This window comes from Apodemus sylvaticus, chromosome 5 (assembly GCF_947179515.1).
Source record: "Apodemus sylvaticus chromosome 5, mApoSyl1.1, whole genome shotgun sequence".
Taxonomy (NCBI): domain Eukaryota; kingdom Metazoa; phylum Chordata; class Mammalia; order Rodentia; family Muridae; genus Apodemus; species Apodemus sylvaticus.
This window is the reverse complement of record NC_067476.1, coordinates 110,974,132-110,993,746: the sequence shown is the minus strand read 5'-3', so window position 1 is coordinate 110,993,746 and position 19,615 is coordinate 110,974,132. Positions and strand designations below refer to the sequence as shown.

At 47.6% G+C, this 19,615-nt stretch overlaps 1 protein-coding gene across 4 annotated transcripts in view; it reads right to left on the bottom strand.

Moving 5' to 3' along the window:
• Nucleotides 1-2,081: 2,081 nt before the first annotated feature.
• Bcl2l11 (BCL2 like 11) overlaps nt 2,082-19,615 on the bottom strand; it is a 36,755-nt gene continuing 19,221 nt past the window's right edge. For all 4 annotated transcript variants that reach the window (XM_052183574.1, XM_052183569.1, XM_052183572.1 and 1 more), the window contains 2 exons: nt 16,786-16,895; nt 2,082-6,344 (listed from right to left, as the gene is read on the bottom strand). In XM_052183574.1, the coding sequence (XP_052039534.1) occupies nt 6,246-6,344; nt 16,786-16,895 (209 nt within the window). In that variant the 3' untranslated portion in view covers nt 2,082-6,245. The remainder of the gene's footprint in view (nt 6,345-16,785; nt 16,896-19,615) is intronic.

The window sequence follows — 19,615 nt, the reverse complement described above, 5'->3', positions numbered from 1 at the left end:
GCATGAGAACAGTCACTGAAACTTTGCTCATTATCACTTCCAGAGGTCAAAAAATTCAGGTGTCCATTAGACAACTGCCAATCACTGGGCCTTGCAACACAGCTCTGGAACTTGCCTTGACCGAAAGGAACCAGACCCAGATTATTCCACTCACATGAAGGTGGGAAGCAGGCAGAAGTAACTTACAGTGGAAAAAAACAAGAGAGGCCACCCTTCGGGGCAGCAGGGGCGGTGTGCGGACAGCCCTGCCTGGGAAGGAACGTTCTCAAGTGCAGTGATGCTGCTCTTTTGAGAGGTCCACGGGTGATAGTTGTTCCTGTAGCTGATCCTTAACAAATGCACGCTTAATATATGTGTGCTTTTTCTTAATGTTTATTTTTATTCGTTTATGTATGTGTGTATGTATGTATATATGTGTGTGTATGTGTATATATGTATTTGTTTGTATGTGTGTGTGTATGTATGTATGTTATAAATGTATGAATGAGATCTGAGGCCAGAAAAGAGCATTGGATCCCTAGTAAATAGATCTATGGATGATTGTGATCTGCTGTCATGGGTGCTGGGAAGCAAACTTGGGTCCTCTGCAAGAACCGGAAGCACTCTTAGCTACAGCACTATCTCCTCAGCCCCAAATCTGTGTTTTATTGTGTATAAATTTTATCTTTAATGATAGTTTAAAAAAATGAGCAGCATGTATTTGAATTTAGGAAGGAGTTTATTGATGAAGGAGTTTAACTTTGAAATATGCAAAAAGAAAACACTGTCAGTAGATGCTTGTATATCGCATCCTGAGAGCTAGGAAGTCATGCGGTTTCCGCCACCGAGTCCTGTGGACTTTCTCATATGTGTGAAATTTTTCACAATAGACTGTAGTAAGAAAAGAAGCAACAGATTGAAGGATCATTATGAATTACAAGTTTATCATTACTAGGAAAATGTGAAACAAGTGGCTAAAATAAGTCTGCTCCCTTCAGACAAAATAGGATACCAGTGCCAATAGGGCCATGGGAACTGCGGATAGGTGGTCTGATTTAAATCAGGAGGGCACTGCCTCCTCACACAGCAGGCAAGTCGAGCATGTCACTGAGATGCTCACTCACTTTCTCAGGGCGTGAGTGAGCATTCTGGTGGCTGCTTCTGGGGAGCCAGGACAGAGTGCTGTCTCAGGGTCTGCATGCAGAGTCAGGGTGAAGTGGAACCACTCCAGAAGAATATTTGACCCATTGCTAGGTAAAGGATGTAGTTACATCATTTATGCAAAACGGCCTAGGTGAGCATACATGCCCACACCCAGGCTCTAGAAAATTGTAGGCTTCTACCTGGGTAGGCCTGGGAGTGGGATCCCCAACAATTCCTTTGCAATGGGTTGATGAATTTTACAAAGGCCCATTTATGTGTTGCTTAGTTAATAGCATGAATAAATGCCTGGCTTAAAACTGTTCAGTGCTGCCGGGCGGTGGTGGCACACGCCTGTAATCACAGCACTCTGGGAGGCAGAGGCAGGCAGATTTTGAGTTTGAGGCTAGCCTGGTCTACAGAGTGAGTTCCAGGACAGCCAGGGCTACACAGAGAAACCCTGACTCAAAAAAAAAAAAAAAACCCAAATCCAAAAAACAAAACAACCGAACAAAACTGTTCAGCGTTTTTCTTCAGTATCAGTTTCAGATCCAGTTAAATCCTGTCCTCATTCACGTGGACCTTACAGTTTGCATCCCTTCAACAGTGCCTCAGTGTCTCTTCACTTCTAATTTAGTCTATACCTAGAGATTAGCAGTCCTTCTGTAAGCCGACCAGAGAACAAGTCCTCTCCCGACCTACCTCTTCCTCCCAACACCTTTCCACCCAAGTACTGAGCCGTGACTAATTCCGTGGGCAGGGTGTTCTGTCACCTGCTTCAAAACTCTTCAGCATGGTTTGCTTTTAACTGCATATATTACACAGACTCATTACCAAGCAAGACGTTACAAGCGCTACACGCAGTTTCTGTGCTCTGACTGATATTAGGCAGGGGTATAATATCTCCATGCACCCTCAGTTGTCGGCCATTTTTAAGAACACAAATGAAACAGTTCACCAAAGCTAGTCGCAAGTTTTATTTATATAAAATTCATTAAGAACATAAAAGATTGAGTTTCTTAAAAAAAAATCTGCAGTTATTTACAGCAGTATTGCACAGGTACAGTGGCAATTACCCTGTCAAAATTCATCAGTGCAAAACATAAAGGAAGCCAGGGAACTGCAATACAATGCTACATACGCTGGGTTCTGACACATCAGTGGTGGAGTACTATACACAGATCAGTGCTGTTCACTAAAGGACACCTGACAGGTTTGGAACAGAAACCAGTGGTCACAGAACCTAGACAACAAAACACATTTGAAGGAGATCAAGTACTTTGCTGGGAACTTGAGGATGCTTTGTGCAATGCTGTTGGGGGGGGGGATTCCCCGCTGATTTAGCGACACGTGTGGACACGACCCGCACACAGACATACTGAGCGGATGGACACACACAGGCACCAGGCTAAATCAGCAGGGAGGACAAAACCATTTACATGAAGACACATGGCTCTAGAGCTTCCGTTGAGCTTTTCCATCTTGACACCTGGGCCGGTGGGGACTCGGACCTCCGTTGAGGGAAGCAGGAGCTGGCCTTATGCAGCAGACGGGGTGGGAGCCAAATGGCATAGTCCACAGACCTCAAAACATAGGAAGCACACAGCAGGTGGGGACAGTAGCCAGCGAGTGTCCTGGTGACACAGGTGGCCTTGGCAAATGCTCTAGAAACAGGTCCCACCAGCCCTTCTCTTACCCAAGGAAGCCCTTCAGCAATACCTCAAGAGGCAGCAGGATTAAATTTCTCTCAACACTGAGTTGTCAAAGATACTCTTTCAATTAAAGAAAAAAAAATCTTCCCCATCTGCTGCTAATACTTCTCTAAAGATATGTCCAACTTATTGGTAAATCTGTTTTTCTCAGAATCCAGCTCCTTTACAAATGGGTTTGATGGGTATTTTCTTAAGAGTCCAATCTTCCAGGCTACTGCATCTAGGGTATCTCACCGGCAGCAAAACACTCATTTCATCAGAAAGGCAGCAGAATCCAAGCACTGAATGCCAGAAGCCAAAGCAGAAGCCACCTTGGGGGAACAGAACCAGTCACTGTGCCCTTGATCAGGAGCTGAAGCAATGCATGGCATGGCAGGGGTGTCAGGGATAGGGATGTCAACACTTTCAAGAACTTAAGACATTAAATAAGCGGAAAATAAATATACAACATCTCTACAAGTTACAGCATTATGAAACAGTAGGGCACATTACACAGAAGAAGAACCTATGGTATTTACAATCCTTAATTATGAGAAGTTTGGAAAAACAGTGATTTTTTTTTTTTTACTCATTTATGCTGTACAATATTTTACAAAGAAAGGTAAAGGGAATACAATTGCACAGAGACATTTGGCTCAGTTGACGAGTGAAACATGACTTCCTAATCTAATAAATAGTCAAAATATATACAACACTGGAAGGAAACAGGAGAAGCAGACATTACCCATTACATATTTTAATAAAGAGAGACTTTAAACTGATTTTTCAGACCCCCCTCCCCCAATTCATCAACTCTTTTCTGGAAAGGAAATTTGAAGAATCACTCGGGACGCCATTTTGTATGTTTATTCCAACTTGAGGTGAAGTCACAGGACACTATTTACAAACCTCACATGGGGAGGCTGTCAAGGCACAAAACCCGCATTATGTTTACACACACTCTCTCTCTCTCTCTCTCTCTCTCTCTCACACACACACACACACACACACACACACACACACACACACACACGAGGGAGATCTAGTTTCTGTTCTACCAAAAAAAGAAGGAAAATATATTTAAGTACAAAGATCTATCCACAGTAAGCATCCGGGATACTGTCTGCAGGAGACGTTTGCACTTTAAGAAACAGATACAGTACAGGGACATCCAGTCATGTTTAAGTTCTGGGTGCCGCATCCTGTTCTTGAATACTTCTACAGTTCATAGAATCTCTTATTTCCCTATGAGCTGCTTCAGTGGCCAGCCCCAGGCAGGAGGTAAGCATGCTTTAGAGACCACACATGACACTGGCACCTGGCTCTGGGAGCCTTCTGCACCTGCCCTGGCAGTACCACAGAGCCACGCGGCTGAGACAGTAAAGTGCTCCAGTCGGGGAGACTGGCACATGAGAAGAGGTCCCAGGAGGGAGTTGGCCCAGGACCAAGTATGTCTTTGGTGTGTGTGTGTGTGTGTGTGGCAGAGCCATGGTTGCACTTTTAACACCAACTTACAACCATAGGCCTCATGGGAAGCCATGAGCAGGCTCAATACATCAGGAAAGGAGGTGAATGCCAGAACAGCTTTCAAACCATTACAAATCTAAGGAAGCCGGGACAGCGTTTATAAAGACTATTTGGAATCAGATGATCTCAATCTAGAAAGAAGCATATAGGCTACACACACACACACACACACCACACACACACACCACACACACACACACACAGGAAAGTAGGAATGAATGGATTTCTCTACTTGCACAACGTAAGGAAAACCACTGGCTTTCTACAGGCCTAAAGCAGTCGTTGGCACCGCTGATTGTGTGGAAACTCACACACCTCCCTACGCAAGCTGCCTGATGTCAGAAGTTCTCACAAGGTAGAGGGCTGGCCACTTGCCCCACCCCTCCCATGTTCTTTCCTCTTGGTCTTTTGGAATCTCCCCTGGCTGTCTGCCTACAGGTATGCTGCTTGTTTCCAGAGGTGCTGGGGATGGGACACAGGGCTTTTTATACATTAGAAAGCACTCCTCCGCCAGGCTATACTTCCAGTCCCACCTGCTCTTGAAGTAACTGACCAATGGGTGGCTGCCGGCCCATGTGGTCCTAAGGGCAGGCACCAAGAAAGGGCACCCCACCCCCACCCCAGACACAAGTGGCCCAACAAGAGCCAAGCATTAACAAAATGGAGAGAGTAAAGCAGGCAGACATCTTGTGGAAGACAAATGCTTTACTTGGTACAGTGGAGGAGGTTTCCTATGTATGGAAACTGATGAAGCAGGGCCAGCCCCTAACTCAAAGGAATAGAGATGAAATCCAGGAATCACAGGCCGTTTGGGGTGGGCAGAATGACATACCAGGAAAGGATCACCTGAGCTCTTTGCTCCTGAAATGGCCTGGCCAATCCCCAAGAAAGTGTGGGCTCCAGCTCATCTGGTACACGCAGCAAAGCAGCGGCGGCGAAGGTGAAGGCGGCAACCAGCAGAGCTAACAGCTCCAGCCAAGTGGTGTGTAGGCCCACATTCTCTCAGGATAGAGACAAACACACCCACCACAGAGAAGCGAAGTGCACAGGAGCCCTTCCTGTGAGTCAGCTTGATTGATGGAGCTGGGAACAATCCGGGCAGCCCCTAGCCCTTGCTGACACAAATACAACTGAAAACACCCTGGGCTCAACCTGTGCATCAGTTTGGAGACAGGCGGAGGGGTCTGAGGAGTCGAGGGGAAGTGGGAAAAGTGTGAATTCCTGCCACAGGAGCGACTGAGCTAAGGAGGTAAATATTTACAAAATGGAAGTGGCGTACCAGAACAGAGTCTCTGCCACCTGAACTCATTGCATTTCATAAGAACTGTTTTGGTAGTAATAATTCAAAAGGAAACTCTAAGAGGCCACGGCAGAGGAGAGAGGCAACACCATACTCTTCCTGTTTAAAAAATTCTGTACAGTAATTTCTAAAAATAAACTGAGGCAGCCTTATAAATCAGCTGGCTCAGCTCCTGCTGCAGGGTTATGTAATCCTCTGAGCAGGTAACGGGTTAAGAATTTGAGTATAAAAATCATTCATAAATTGGCTAAAAAGCTTTCCTTTCTGAAACAAAACAAAAAAAGTTATCAAAGAAAGTGGGTTAAAAAAATTAACACGCCACATGTAAACACCTCTCTTGCATATTTCTCTGTTCCTAGGATCTGTACATTAAAAAGAGAAAAACCCTCCCTTCTTTACATTCACAACAAATATTTACTGAAAATTCAGCCATGTGGTGATGAACAGAGGTTCCGTTCACACTGACACAGTGCAGAGCGCTGTCCACGCTCAGCACACCTCGCTGGGATAGAACCACTAGACGTACTGTCGCAGCACCAAGAGGTGGAAGTGCTGGGGTCCTCCCAGTCTGAGCCAGAGCAAAGTCCGCCATTTATCCTGGCTGCCTGTCAGTGCCTTCTCCACACCAGACGGAAGATGAAGCGTAGCAGTTGTAAGATAACCATTTGAGGGTGGTCTTCAGCCTCTCGGTAATCGTTTACAAACACCTGCAATGACAGAAGCAGAGTTCTTAGTGACTCCCAAGTAATCAGGAGAAGGCACATTTAAGGCAAGAGACACATCCCATCTAAATTACAGGGAAACTTAAGTTTCATCTGCCCGGCTAGGGCTGGGGAAGGATGTGACATCACAGCGTACAAGTGTACCAAATGAACTCTCCACTATTGGGAAAACAGAGGACAGAAGGTATCCTGGAATTGTAAATCTTCACATGGGGGCTGGACAAGAGCCACACCAGGTCACTGATGTTGTTGGCATCTCAGGATGAAGTGGCTGAGGGTGTGGGAGGGAGCAGAGGAAAAAAAGAATGAACTTGGGTTACTACCAGCCACGTTCGCTGATATTCAGTCAGGTTAAGACTCCCTCAAGGTGAATTCTGGTAACTAATAGACTTGAGGAAGCCGTGATTTGAGGGTAATGTGCCTCAAGAAGCTAAATAAAGTGGAAGCGATGTGCCTCTGGCTGCAAAGGGAAAACAAAGATCCTCCCAGAGGGACTGAGGTCAAAGACAAGGGGCTGAGTCAACCCCAAGCTCCCACATCAGGCCCAGGAAGCCAAGGGCAATTAACAACAACGTCATTAGTTGAGACATGTGTAGGATTGTTACAATCTGAAGACTGTTCAGAAGGAAACCTCGGATTCATGTGAAAACTTCAGAGCGCCTTGAACATTTCCAGAGCGCTCACATCTGGGTTCTAATTCACCTCACTGGACAGTGAAAGGCAAGAGAATTCATTTGCCTCAACACCATCGGCCACGACCTGGTTCAAAGTCAAGGCTGAAGTCGGCCTTAGTTGTTTCCTAAATGACTAACCCACAAACAGGACCTGGCTGAGTGGCTATCCCAGCCTCCGACAGAATGCCCTCCCCACCCCCACCCCCATTTTGGTGGGAAAGGCTTTTACGGACTGTCTGGGAATGACCGTGAATCAGACTGGGACTGTCTGTTCCCTCTCAGACTCCAAAGGTCCCCGCAGACACCAGCTGTGAGGGGAGCTCTCCTCACCCCAGTGTTTACACAGCTCTCAAGCTCAAGGGGCCAGGGCATTTCCCCTTCTCTTTCCATAACAAGACGGGAGGAAATCAGCTTTATGTCAGCGATTCCTGTGGAGGTGCTCCTGTGACCACAGGCTGCGATTTTATCGGCTCCACACACACAAGATTGCTTTGTTTTGATTTAACTTTCAAAATTACTTTGCTCCTTCTGTGTGAGACTAACTCAGGGGAAAGTTCATTTTGGTGAAGATGAATATTAATAGGCCGAAAGAGGCTTATTCAAAATAGAACCACAATTCACTAAAACAAAGAAAGCATGTGCTAGGACTGACTAAGCCATCAATCCAAGGTGGAAAGACTTGTACCGACCTATGTCACTGCTGCCCTCTGCATATCCAGACGTTGGGGCTGACTGGGTGATGACAGTCAACTGCTTACACTTGATAAGTTTCAAATTCTAGCCCTGGCAAGATCTGGGGAGACACCGACTGACTAGCCATTTGAGGTTGACAGGTGGACCATGGTGACTGCAGTCGAGGTTAATGAGAAGACATGACCAACGGACACATAAGATCATGGCACTGACAAAGGAATGCAGGAAATTTTGGCAAAGGGAAGACCCAGTCCTTGGAGCCGGGGGTGAGGTGGGGGAGGTGCCGCCCTCTGGGGCCGGTGTGACAGCCTGGCACGTGCCTCTAACAAGCGAACAATTGTTTTTGGACAACACTCAATGGAGGAAGCCATTAGTACTGATTCAGAGCACAGTGCCAGTCCAGAAATCCCTTGACAGCTGGTACGGCGGCTGGAGCTGCTCCTCTGGCCCGGCACATGTGGCCCACACAACCGAAAACAGCTGGAGGATGGGCGGCTCTACCTTCTTTCGTCAGATTCGGCAACGAGGCTGCTGCAGGTGCACCTCAGTCTGAGCCTGGGGTTTGCTACCGGGTGGTGTGGTGCAGCAGGAGACTTGAAAGCCAGGTAACAGCCAGCGCTTAATGCTCAAGGCCAGGGTGTGTGAGAGAGAACTCCTTGACACCTACCCTAAGGGGGACCCAAGGCTGGGCTCAACCTTCAGTTTTCAGTTGGTTTAAGGGTCAGGAGAGTGGAAAGGATCAGGCAAAGCTACACACACACACACACACACACACACACACACACACACACACACACACACACACACGGAACACCTGTTGGGAGGTTGGAGGAAGTACAGGCCCCGGGGCGCTCGGGCCAGGACGACATGTCAAGCTTGAAAATGTCCATCATCTTCAGTGGGGGTGGGTGTAGTGGGTGTCATCAGCTAAATGTCAGTGTCCAGGGGTGGGGGTGGGGGTGGGGAGGAAGCCGTCTACATGCTACAAAGTCCCTCACAGCTTATGCAGAACTAGAGAGACAACAAAAGAAAACACAGAGAGTAAAGGCATCAGCTCCTTCTCCCGGGCCTGCAGCTCTTGGCAGAGACACCTTCTGGCCTGTGTCCAGCAGGTCTGCATCAGTAACTCACACTCAGGCACTCCCAGAGGCATCTGTGTACTGGGGGTACAGTTCAGTACCACACCTATGCAGCCTGGTACAGAACAGACCGCTCCTCCTGATTAAAACCTCTTGAAGCAGAAAATAAAGTACAATAAGGTCTCCCTCCTGGCAAGCCCTCTACATGGAACACAGTGTCCCCCAAATTCTCAGGTATGGCTGTCTATGGGGCAGGACCTTCAGCAAGGTATGACCAGGCATATCTATCCTGATGCAGTTGGGGGAAGGGGTTTTTAAAGCACATCAGAGACAAGCAGCCCCCCTGAAAAGATGGCATTCTAGTGCCCTTAGGACTATGTGTCTAAGAATCACCCACTGCCACTGCTAGCTGAAAAAAAAATAATTACAGGCTTTTAAGCGACTCTGGAATCAACACAGCACTGCCTTCAGGGCCTCTCATCGCTCAAGGTCACAGGTTTCTGACTGGGTCTGTAGAGTAAGACGTGAGACCCTGAGAGTGAGCCCAGAAACTCTTCGACAGCAGAATACAAATGCCAACCTCTAATGTAGAGCCCTCACGCACCACAACACCATGCAGACAGCAGACCAGAGGGAGGGGGGCTTGGAGTGACAACCACATCACAATAAAATATAAAGGTTGAGAGAGATTTCAAATAACATCAAGGAGGGGACACGGTGAGACTTAGACGGTGAGACCTAGACGTGAGACTTGTGTTAACATAACCACTCCTCAAGTTCTATTTCCTGGCAGTCAAGGTAACGGGGCAAAAATGGTTGCATTGGGCTAGAAAGACAGCAACGGTTGTGAGCACTTGCTAATCTTCTTGTGTATCTGGGTTCTTTGCACCCTCAGATGGCTCCTAACTGCCTGGACATCCAGTTTCAGGGGGTTCCCATGTTCTCTGTCCTAAGAACAACCTGTACACACTCGATGCACACATACACATAAATAAATAATTTTTAAAGACTGACAGCATCCAATTCCAGGTTGTTAGAGACAAAAGCATCTGAGAATAGACACACCCTCAGGTGGACGGGTGTTTTACGTACCATGTCCACACTGAAGAGTCTTAAACTTCTAAAAGGTTTACATGCAGGCAGAAACCCATAGGAAGCTAAAATTTGGACTAGGAGACCAGAAAGGTCTCTGGTAGAGAGTCTCTGATGCAGGTGCTGGGTCCTAAGAAGGCAATGCAATGGTCCACCCACAACACAGCTATACCACACCTCTTTGCGATCCTAATCCAGTCATCTAAACAATGTTGAATACAACAGCCATGAGGCCTGGCCCCTCTCCACCTTCAGACAAAAGAATTTACTGAGATTTCCATGCTGGTTCAATGCCCATGGCTACCTTGGGGCCAGGCAACTGCTGCCCAGGGGCTGCATTCACTTCCCATTTGCCACATGCATCTAAACAGCCTGGGTCTCATAGCTTAGCGATTACAATGGCTGGAAACAGTGCACGGGAGGCACCCAGTGTGATGTAATGCCTCAGAGGGACACATGTGCTCCCACCCCACCCCCAGCACCGCAATCGAGCAGATCTGTCACAGTTCGACCACCGCCACACTTGGCTTGAAAGTTACTTATAGGCTGCAAACATTCTCAAAAACCAAACCTGAATCCTAGCTCCTATGTGTCATATAACTGTTAACTGTTAAAAGTGGAGGGCTTTTATAGGGACACAGGAACCACTTTACAACTTTACTCACAGTGGGGGGCTATCTCTCTAGCCACCCTGGAGGCATGACGCACAGTTCTACTTGATGGGGATCCTGCCAGGCAGGCCTCAGAACCAGAACTGGGTCCTGCTCTAGGGACAGCCAAACAGCGTTTAAGATTGGTAGTGCTAGGTCTCCTGTGAGAGATAGGAGGGACAAAATACTCAACTCAGGGCAGGAACACACTGTTCTGAAATGCTAAGTGGGATGTAACACGCTTTAACCACAACTAAAACCTCCCGCTTTGGTTCAGCGAGGTGAAGTCTAGGCAAGGGGATGATGCAACCACCTTATTATTTTTATGTGTCTGCAGAAGGGCCAAACCGTCCTCTCTTTGCATCTTCATTTCCTCCTCCAGAGATTAAAAAAAAAAAAATTACCCTGAGAGCCTGCCTGAGGTTCCCCTCCGGCACCTGCACCTCCACTTGGTTACACGTCCACGGCTCCCTATCCCACAACGGCCGGGGGCTCCTGCAGGTGTAGCACCTGCCAGGCCGGCAGCGCCCTCACACGTGGTGCAGATCAACACAAGGATGTCTAGCCCAACACCCTGCCAGCCATTCGAACACACCCCAGTGCTTCAGTCTCCTCTCACATTTGCCTACACCCAGACAGATGCAGCCTGCGCCTGTAGGGTCGAACGCACTTGCTTCAAAAGCACGTCCGAAGCATCTAAAGGCAGCCAGGTGGACAGAGTTCCCGGCACCACTCAACGTGACAGAGAACGCAGTGATAATGGCACCCAGACTCTGGAGCACGCAAGGTTCAATAGACCCATGCTTCTTGATGGGGTGCATTTGCTGATGAGCCCAGCTGGCCCTAGAGCTACAGAGAACCGTCATTTAGAAAAGCAGCTCAAAGGTATGGAGTGAATCTAACACAGCTCTCTCCACTGGCCTCAAGGGAGAAACTGAAGCACTCACCACCTCCAGTCATTGAACAGAGATGGCGTGTGTGGTTCAGTTCAGGTGTGAACAAAGCCTAAAACCAAAATGCCAAACCGTTCCTTCCAGCTGTGCCTTGTGTCACAGACAAGAGCAGACACCAGTTCACCTCGCCTCCTAGTGACTGCGTTTGCTACAAGAGAGACCTGCTCATCTATAAATTCCCACGACTACTATGCGAAGCGACCCATCCTTCTGTGAGTCAGGTCTAGTGTGACTTTACATTGGTATTCATGCCTTTAATGGCAACAGTTTGAGAAAGCAACTTATCTTATTAAACTTCAGCTTTCAATTAATGAAAGCCTCTGGAGAACATGGCCTCAGGCCACACATCTCTGGCTGGTTTCATCCAAGCAAGCTATAATTTAGGCCTCTCCCTTGTTGGTGATTTATAGGAACCACCTTCCTTTCGAAAAGCATCAAGTCAGATCGCACAGTGGGCGCCCTCCCTTAGGAAGGCAAGGCACGCAGGCTTCGAGTTTAAAATACACAAATGCTCCTGTGCCTATCACTTTGGTGAAACTTGATTTTTATCAAAGCTGATCTGTGTGGACCCCTGTTTTGGCTCCACTTTATCTGATCCAGGGCTCTCTCCGTATACCCCAATCAATTCATGCCTGCACATGTTCCTGACATGTCCTGGAGGGAGTAAGCAGTGTAAACCAAAGGTGTTTCTGGTGACCAGACAAAGGAAGTGTTTCCATTCACTCACTGTCCCATCTACAGGGGTCTGTCTTAGCTTTAGGCTGGTCACCTGGAGGACAGCCCCTGAAGGAAGACCTCAAGGGTTGACTGGCCTTTCCCAGCAACCTAGCCCACAGCCCAAACACCCACGAGTGGACATCTTTCAGAATTAGTGTGCACAGGTGCTGAGGACTATGCGACTTGCGCTTGATGGGTATAAGCACAGCAGCCGAGCCACGCAGACGGCCTGATGACAGCTGCTGGAGATGAGCGTGAAGTGGGCTGTAACATGGACGCGTCCCTGCCGTGAGGCTGCAGAGGCTTCAAACACAGGCTGCGCGACACAAACGACCCTTGAGCGCTCAGCCAAACCCAAATGGCTCGCTTTCTCCATGACCTTCGGACAACCAGTCGTCCCCGCCCCCAGCTTCTCTCTGCAACCCACTGACACCCCTGAACACTCCAGCTCCCCGAAAATCCCCTGCCCTCCTCCTAAGTCTCCCAGATGGGTACCACACTGTAGAGCAGACACCAAGGTTTAGAATGCTTGGTACAGTACCTGGATCTAACACCCAGGAAACATCTTTCAGGAGGCACAATGCCTCCCTAGTGCAGTTCATCTCCTCTGTCTTAAGCTCTGGGGTCCACTGCAGGGAAAAAAGACTAATTCTACAGTGAAGACACCGCCTTGGCTCTACACTGTCAGCCACCACACACCTCTCGGTGGAAGGATCCGAGGGCAGCTTGTCTCTGCACCATTCCTACAGAAGCATAAAACCTAACTCTCAACCCATGGAAGCACCAGAGAAAAGAAATAAATACAGGGAGGCTTTACACTCAAACTACCCGAATCCTCCGTTAAGTGTCACCTCTCCAAAGACAGAGGAGTTACCAGGCCAAAGTGCTCCTTAATTCCATGAATGAGTTTAGACTGGGTCTTGAATCACCTTCCCCTCTCCCACCTTCCAGCTAAGAGGGACATTTCAGGATAGAGAAGGAGTTTAGTTCTGCAGTCCCAAGACGGCACGAGAACACTATCCATTCGCTGATTACGACTGTCACATGTGGTAACATATAGATATGGGAGGACATTCACATTCTCAGGAAGCATACACTGCAGCACTAATAAGGGATGGGGTCTCGGGAGTCCCCCATGCATACCTGTGTGTCCGGCAGGTTGTCCTTGCTCAGATCTTGTTTGGGCAACTTCTCAGATGCAGCTTCCCTGTTCTATATAGATGACACAGTCTCACAGCAAATGTTCCTGTGGCCGCGCCCCCTCCCCCGCCATGTTTCCTGATCATCTTGTGAATACTTGTACCAGTTATAACGAGAACACGAAACTGAGTGAGTAGGGAGGTAGGAGGAGGGGGAATAAGATCAAAACACTGTACGGAAGTCTAAAAGAATTAATAAAACCATTTTTAAGAACAAGCTACGATGGGGCATGGAGAAAAGAACCCCCACACATAGAATGCGCGTGTGACACGCATGCTGGGGGTGCCAGGGTGACATGTTAACAAAGTTCTCTGAATGTTTCTTAAGTTTTTCTGAAATGAAAAGCTGCCCCAAATTCCCATGATGTAGAGCATGCGTGCTCCTGGTGACAGCTGCCCAAAGTGGCGCTCTGGGAGACCCCGCAGTCAGCCACACACAGGCCTGGGCATGCACTTCCGACCTCCTGTCTCTGCCTCCACAGCTCCACCTCACGCTGCCCCATCATTCTTAAATGGACTAAACATACAACTACAAAACAGTGTCTCTAATTCCCTAACTGGTAATTTGGGAAGATATCCTGTCAGGCTCTGTGAGGTTAGCAATACAAGCTAAGCTAACAACCCTGGAGAGAAGGCAATCGCTCTGGTGCAGACATTAAATCTGTTAGAGGCTTCAGTGACTCCGGTCAAGTAGGCGAACGACGGGCAGCAACCAGCTGGTCATCTGAAGTCACTCTTCTCCCACTTCCTGCCCAGCTTCCTGTCCCCAGTGTTCAACAATGGCCCATTGGGGTGATGACAGACAATGGCTGCTCTAACTAGCTAGGTTGATGGAAGGCTTGGCAAGATGACTCAGCTAGCTAAAGCTCCCTCCCTGACCCAGGCGCTTCGTGGTCTGTGTTAGACCCCTGAGACCCACACCAGAGCGTTGGGTGTGATGGTCTGTGCATCTGTAATCCCACAACTGGTGAGACGGGAGGCAAAGGACCAAGAATTGCTGAGAAGTTTGCGGGTCTGCTAGTTGGAAGCAGAGAACTAACTCCCACAAGTTATTCTCAGACCTCTATGACATGCACAGTAGCCTGCAAACGTGTGTATGCCATTTTTGATGAACAGGGAGACACATAAGTGTAGGTATGAACTGGATGAGATGCTGTGTCTGTCTCAGAACACCATAAATGCCTTCAGGACACACACACACACACACACACACACACACACACACACACACACACACAGAGAGAGAGAGAGAGAGAGAGAGAGAGAGAGAGAGAGAGAGAGAGAGAGAGAGAGAGAAATAAAAACAAAAAAGTATAAAATCTTGCAAAATAGTACAATGATATTTATTTACATTTATTGTATTAAAAGGATGGAAAATAAAAATGTCACTTCTCATTTAAACCAACTGATGCAACCATCACAAAATACATACATAAGCACGAAACTGTAAAACAACACTGGGAGGAAAGCGGGAGGCAGGCCACATGTAGTCACAGCCCCCCCGCCCCCCTCTGTAAGGCAAGGGCTAGTGAGGAATCTGAGGCAGTCCATATTTCATCTGCACAGGACTTGAACTGTTCATCACCGGGATACCCTTCCCGAGGGCCGGCCATGGATGTGACTACACTCTTTGCAGCCACTCCTCACTCTGGCCTTGTCATCACTAACGACTCACAGTCACCAGGAAACTGCATCAACCCTCACTCCCACTGGGAAAGGCCTTCTAGTCCTCTGTCCTTACCTTATGGTTTAAAATGAAACTTGTATCAAAGATACATCGACATGCCTGGTTCTGCAGACAAAGGCTTTGATACAACCGGCGTGGGGTGTTGCGCCAGCTCATCTCCGTGTACAAGTCCCAGCAGTACAAAGACCTGCCCACAGCTGCGTCCCTCCTGAGGCATACCCACCCACGGGGTCCAGTCCTGAGGGCATTTATGGTGTTCTGAGACAGACACAGCATCTCAGCCAGTTCATACCTACACTTACGTATCTCCCTGTTCATCAAAAATGGCATATCCTCCTGGACTCTGATCTCAACTCCAGCCCAAGACTCCAATGTAGCCCCTTACTCTCTTCAACAGTCTCATGTCCCCTACCCCTGCCCTCAACAGAAGGACCAGGCTCCCAAACATACCATGGCCTCATGGTCAGTCAACTAGCTGGTCATCAACATAAACACTAAAATCTCTTTAAAGAAAACATGGCAGATGGATTAGTGGATGTAGTTTTAATGGTGAATTATAAAATCAACCAATCTTCCCAAAAGACTGCCACTTTGGACCTAGGCTAAGAAGGAATTTATATTCTGTGAAGTGATAAACGTTAAGGGGAGGATGCCAAGCCTGTGCCAGCTACATACAGTTTCATGAAAAATTCCTCAGTCCATTCATCAACATGACAGTTCCCATTTACGACAGAAGCGTGACTGTAGCCACCACACACATCTCCAACACACCCCACAGAAAAGCAGGAAGGGAAGCTGAAATTATTCTTGAGACCCCGGACTCCCTGATAGAGTTGCTACTCAAAAGGAACAAGATTCCTCAAGCAGTTCATGGGGAACACCCACTTACTCTGGACCGGTGGCTACATAGGAGATGCCTAAATAAAGACAGACACATCTCAGGGTCCCTTGACTGACATCTCTCCAGAGAGAAGAGAGTTTACATTTGAAAGAATCTGAAAAGGAGCTGAAGTTACCTCTGGACTCTTTGTTTACTGCCCACCTGCTCACAGCAGTCCTGTACCTTGGAGTCAAAGCCCTATACCCCCCAAAGTGTATTCCACAGGAAGCAGGACTTCAAACAGACAAAAGTCTTTTTCAAAATTGTTTTTAAACATACTGCTTCTGAAGAAATTGGAAACGTTGTTGTCGTCATTATTATTTAAATCAAGAACACACCTGAGATGTCTACAGGACAGCCAGCTACCCTTACCTAGCCTTCACTGGGCTCGCCATAGGTTACTGATGACTGGTCCCTAACGCAGTTTAATAATCAAATGGGGGAAAGCTGGCAGCAGGGCTGAGGACAAGGCACCCTTGCTGCTAGCCCTGGCTGAGTGACTACAGAACGTAACGGCTCTGCCTACGCGGGAGAAGCACCTTACATGAACTGAAGACCACGTGCCCATATTTACATGCAACTCTTTCATGTGTATAAATAACCTTTTAAAAGAATTTTAAGCACTAATATGTTGAGGTCTTTTGCACATAAAATACCTCTTGCAACTTCACACTGTATCTCAATTAAAGCCAAACCCTTAGATGCATTAGGAGCAGAAGTTAGGAGAGAAACAACGTGAGGTCCAGAAGTAGGCCACACCTCCTCAGTCTCATTTTCTATGGGGATGGGAAGAGGTCCTTACCCTCCTTGTGTAAGTTTCATTGAACTCATCTCCGATCCGCCGCAGCTCCTGTGCAATCCGTATCTCTGGGCGCATATCTTCAGGTTCCTCCTGAGACTGCCTTATGGAAGCTATGTGGGAACAAAGAAACCGGAAATCATGCCAAGGTCCACAGCACTTAGAACATCACACACAAGTTTCCAGGAAGAAACCAACCTCACACACTCTGGAAGCTCCCTGGACTCTCAACCCTGTGTTAAGAACTGTGCAAGAAATATCATTTTAGGCAATGTCGTGGTTAGTTAGGCCCTGTTGCTATGATAAAGCACAAACTAAAACCAAGCTAGGGAGAAGGGGATTATTTGGCTCACACGGTTGATCACAGTCCATCATCCGTGAGAAGTCAGGGAGGAAATGCAAGAAGAGATGCAGGACAAGGAGATGCAAGAAGCAGCGAGCGGGAGCACGGCCGCCTGGCTTGCTGGCCATAGCCTTACACTCAGCTTGTGTTCTGTCGTTCGTATACAAGCCAGGACTGCCTACCCCAGGGTGGCCCTGCCTGCGGCGGGCTCAGCCTTTCCATAGCAACCATTTATCAAGAAAATACCCCACAGATCTACCTACAGGCAACCTGATGGAGGTATTCCCTCAATTAAGAGTCCCTTTTGCTAGAAGACTCTAGCTTGTGTCAAGTTTCTGTGAGCAAAACAAAGGAGAACCAGCAGTCGGTGTGTCAGTGATTATGAAGAACACCAAAGAAACACAGCAGGGACTTGTGCAAAGGCTTAGGCAAGACACTTGCTTCCAAGTCTGACAACCTCAAGTCTGATTCCCAAAACCCACGTGGGAAGGGAGAGAACCAACTCTCATTGATTTCTCTATTTAATTATCATTACATTGTGTGTGTGTGTGTATGTGTGTGTGTGTGTGTGTGTGTGTGTGTGTGAGAGAGAGAGAGAGAGAGAGAGAGAGAGAGAGAGAGAGAGAGAGAGAGAGAGGGTTTTCATGAGGTCCTAAGGTCCATACCTAGAACTACACTAGAAAAAAAAATACACAAAACATCAGAGAACAAACAATTTTAATTTCTCAGTGAAATACTCACTTTTGGTCTTAGAGCAAGGTTTAAATTCCTAGGAAAAATTCAAACCTGATGAAATCAATGTTTGTCCCTCCCAAAGCCGAGTAAGGAGAATCTGAGATGCCTGGAAGGTGGCTATCTACAAGTTCAGTGAAGTCAACAGATCATCCAAACGGGAGCATGTTCTGACTGAACATGAACTGCGTGCTCTGACTGAATATTAACCCAGTCAACAAAGAGGGCCTCAAGTCTGCAACACCACATGCAGAGAGGAAATGTTTTGGGTTTGGGAGTAAAGGTATTTTTGAGAAGAGAGAAAAAGATTGGACCAGGGCAGGTTATAAGAGGCAGAGGCAGAGGCAGGGGCAGGGGCAGGGGCAGGGGCAGAGGCAGAGGCAGAGGCAGAGGCAGAGGCAGGTGCATCTGTGAGTCTGAGGCCAGCCTGATCTACAAATATACTTCTGTGAGTTCTAGGTCAACCTGGGCTACATAGTGAGATCCTGTCCCACCCCCCACTGAACCATAACATTAGGTTAACATTAATGCTATGCTGTAACACTGTAGGAGCACTGCTTAGTTAGTAACTCACCCTGGGCTTTCATTCTCCTCTCATTTTGAAAGCACAAGGAACTCACAACTAAACTCCCCACTCAGTAAAGTAGGGAAAACCTACTGTTCATAAAAACATTAAATCTTGCTTTTTTTTTTTTATTTGAAAAGGATCTGCAAATTGCATACTCACAACCAGACAAACATATACACAAGTGAACACTAATACATGTTTAGACTTAGCTAATTCTTTTCCAAGCGCTTGCCACATCTTCCCTGACCAAGGGCGACCAATGGATCGCAGAGTCAGGGAGAAGCTCAGGGCGCAATCCCAGCACTCCAGAACCTGAGGCAGGATGGTAATGTGGGGCTGCACTGAGAGGTTTTCTGGGGGATGGGGGGGGGCATGGAGAGAGAAAGAGAGAAAGAGAGAGTGAGGGAGGGAGAGGGAGAGGGAGAACACACAATACCAAGAACTTAAAAAGAGAAGCAGACATCCCATAAGGCCTCAGTGAGGGGGAGATCTGTGCTCTGTTAAGCTACCTACTCTCTTGAGTATCAGAGGGGATGTTGCTACAGGAAAATATTAGTGGAGACAGGAAGTCTCATGGAGGAATTAAATTTTTAGGCTAGGTCAGACCAGGAAGTCACATCCAGTCACAAAAATTACACTGGCCATACTTTTTTTTTAAGCACAAATATTTCTAATATTAGCACTGTTATTAAGTTTATTAAAACTACAGTTTAAATAATTGTCAAAAACATAACCAAACCAAACCAAACAAAACCAAGCACGAAGGCTGACACTATGCCAGGTGAAGCAAGCCACCAGCCCTGAGCTGGGTTGTCACCATCTCACTGTGTAGCTCGCCCAGGTCTCTCTCAACCCTCCTGTCTCCCCTTCCTAAGTGACCAGCCGGGTCATGACTAGGGGTTGCAAGTCTGGACTGTCAAGCGCTCTCAGGGAGGCACCACGTCACCATGACAGTCACGTCACCATGACAGTCCCGTCACCCACCTCTCTCACCTTCACAGTTCACTCTTTATCCCCCACACAGAGAGAGCTATCTAGCCTCACTTCTGGGGTTGGAAGCACAGAAAAGCCAAGTACTAAAAGACAATGGGTGAGAAATAGATCAAAGTTAGTGGCGCGACCCAAGTCGCAGAGCGACTTTACCCGGTGTTTACTGTGTGGCAAGATTCAGTGATGCACAACAAATGACC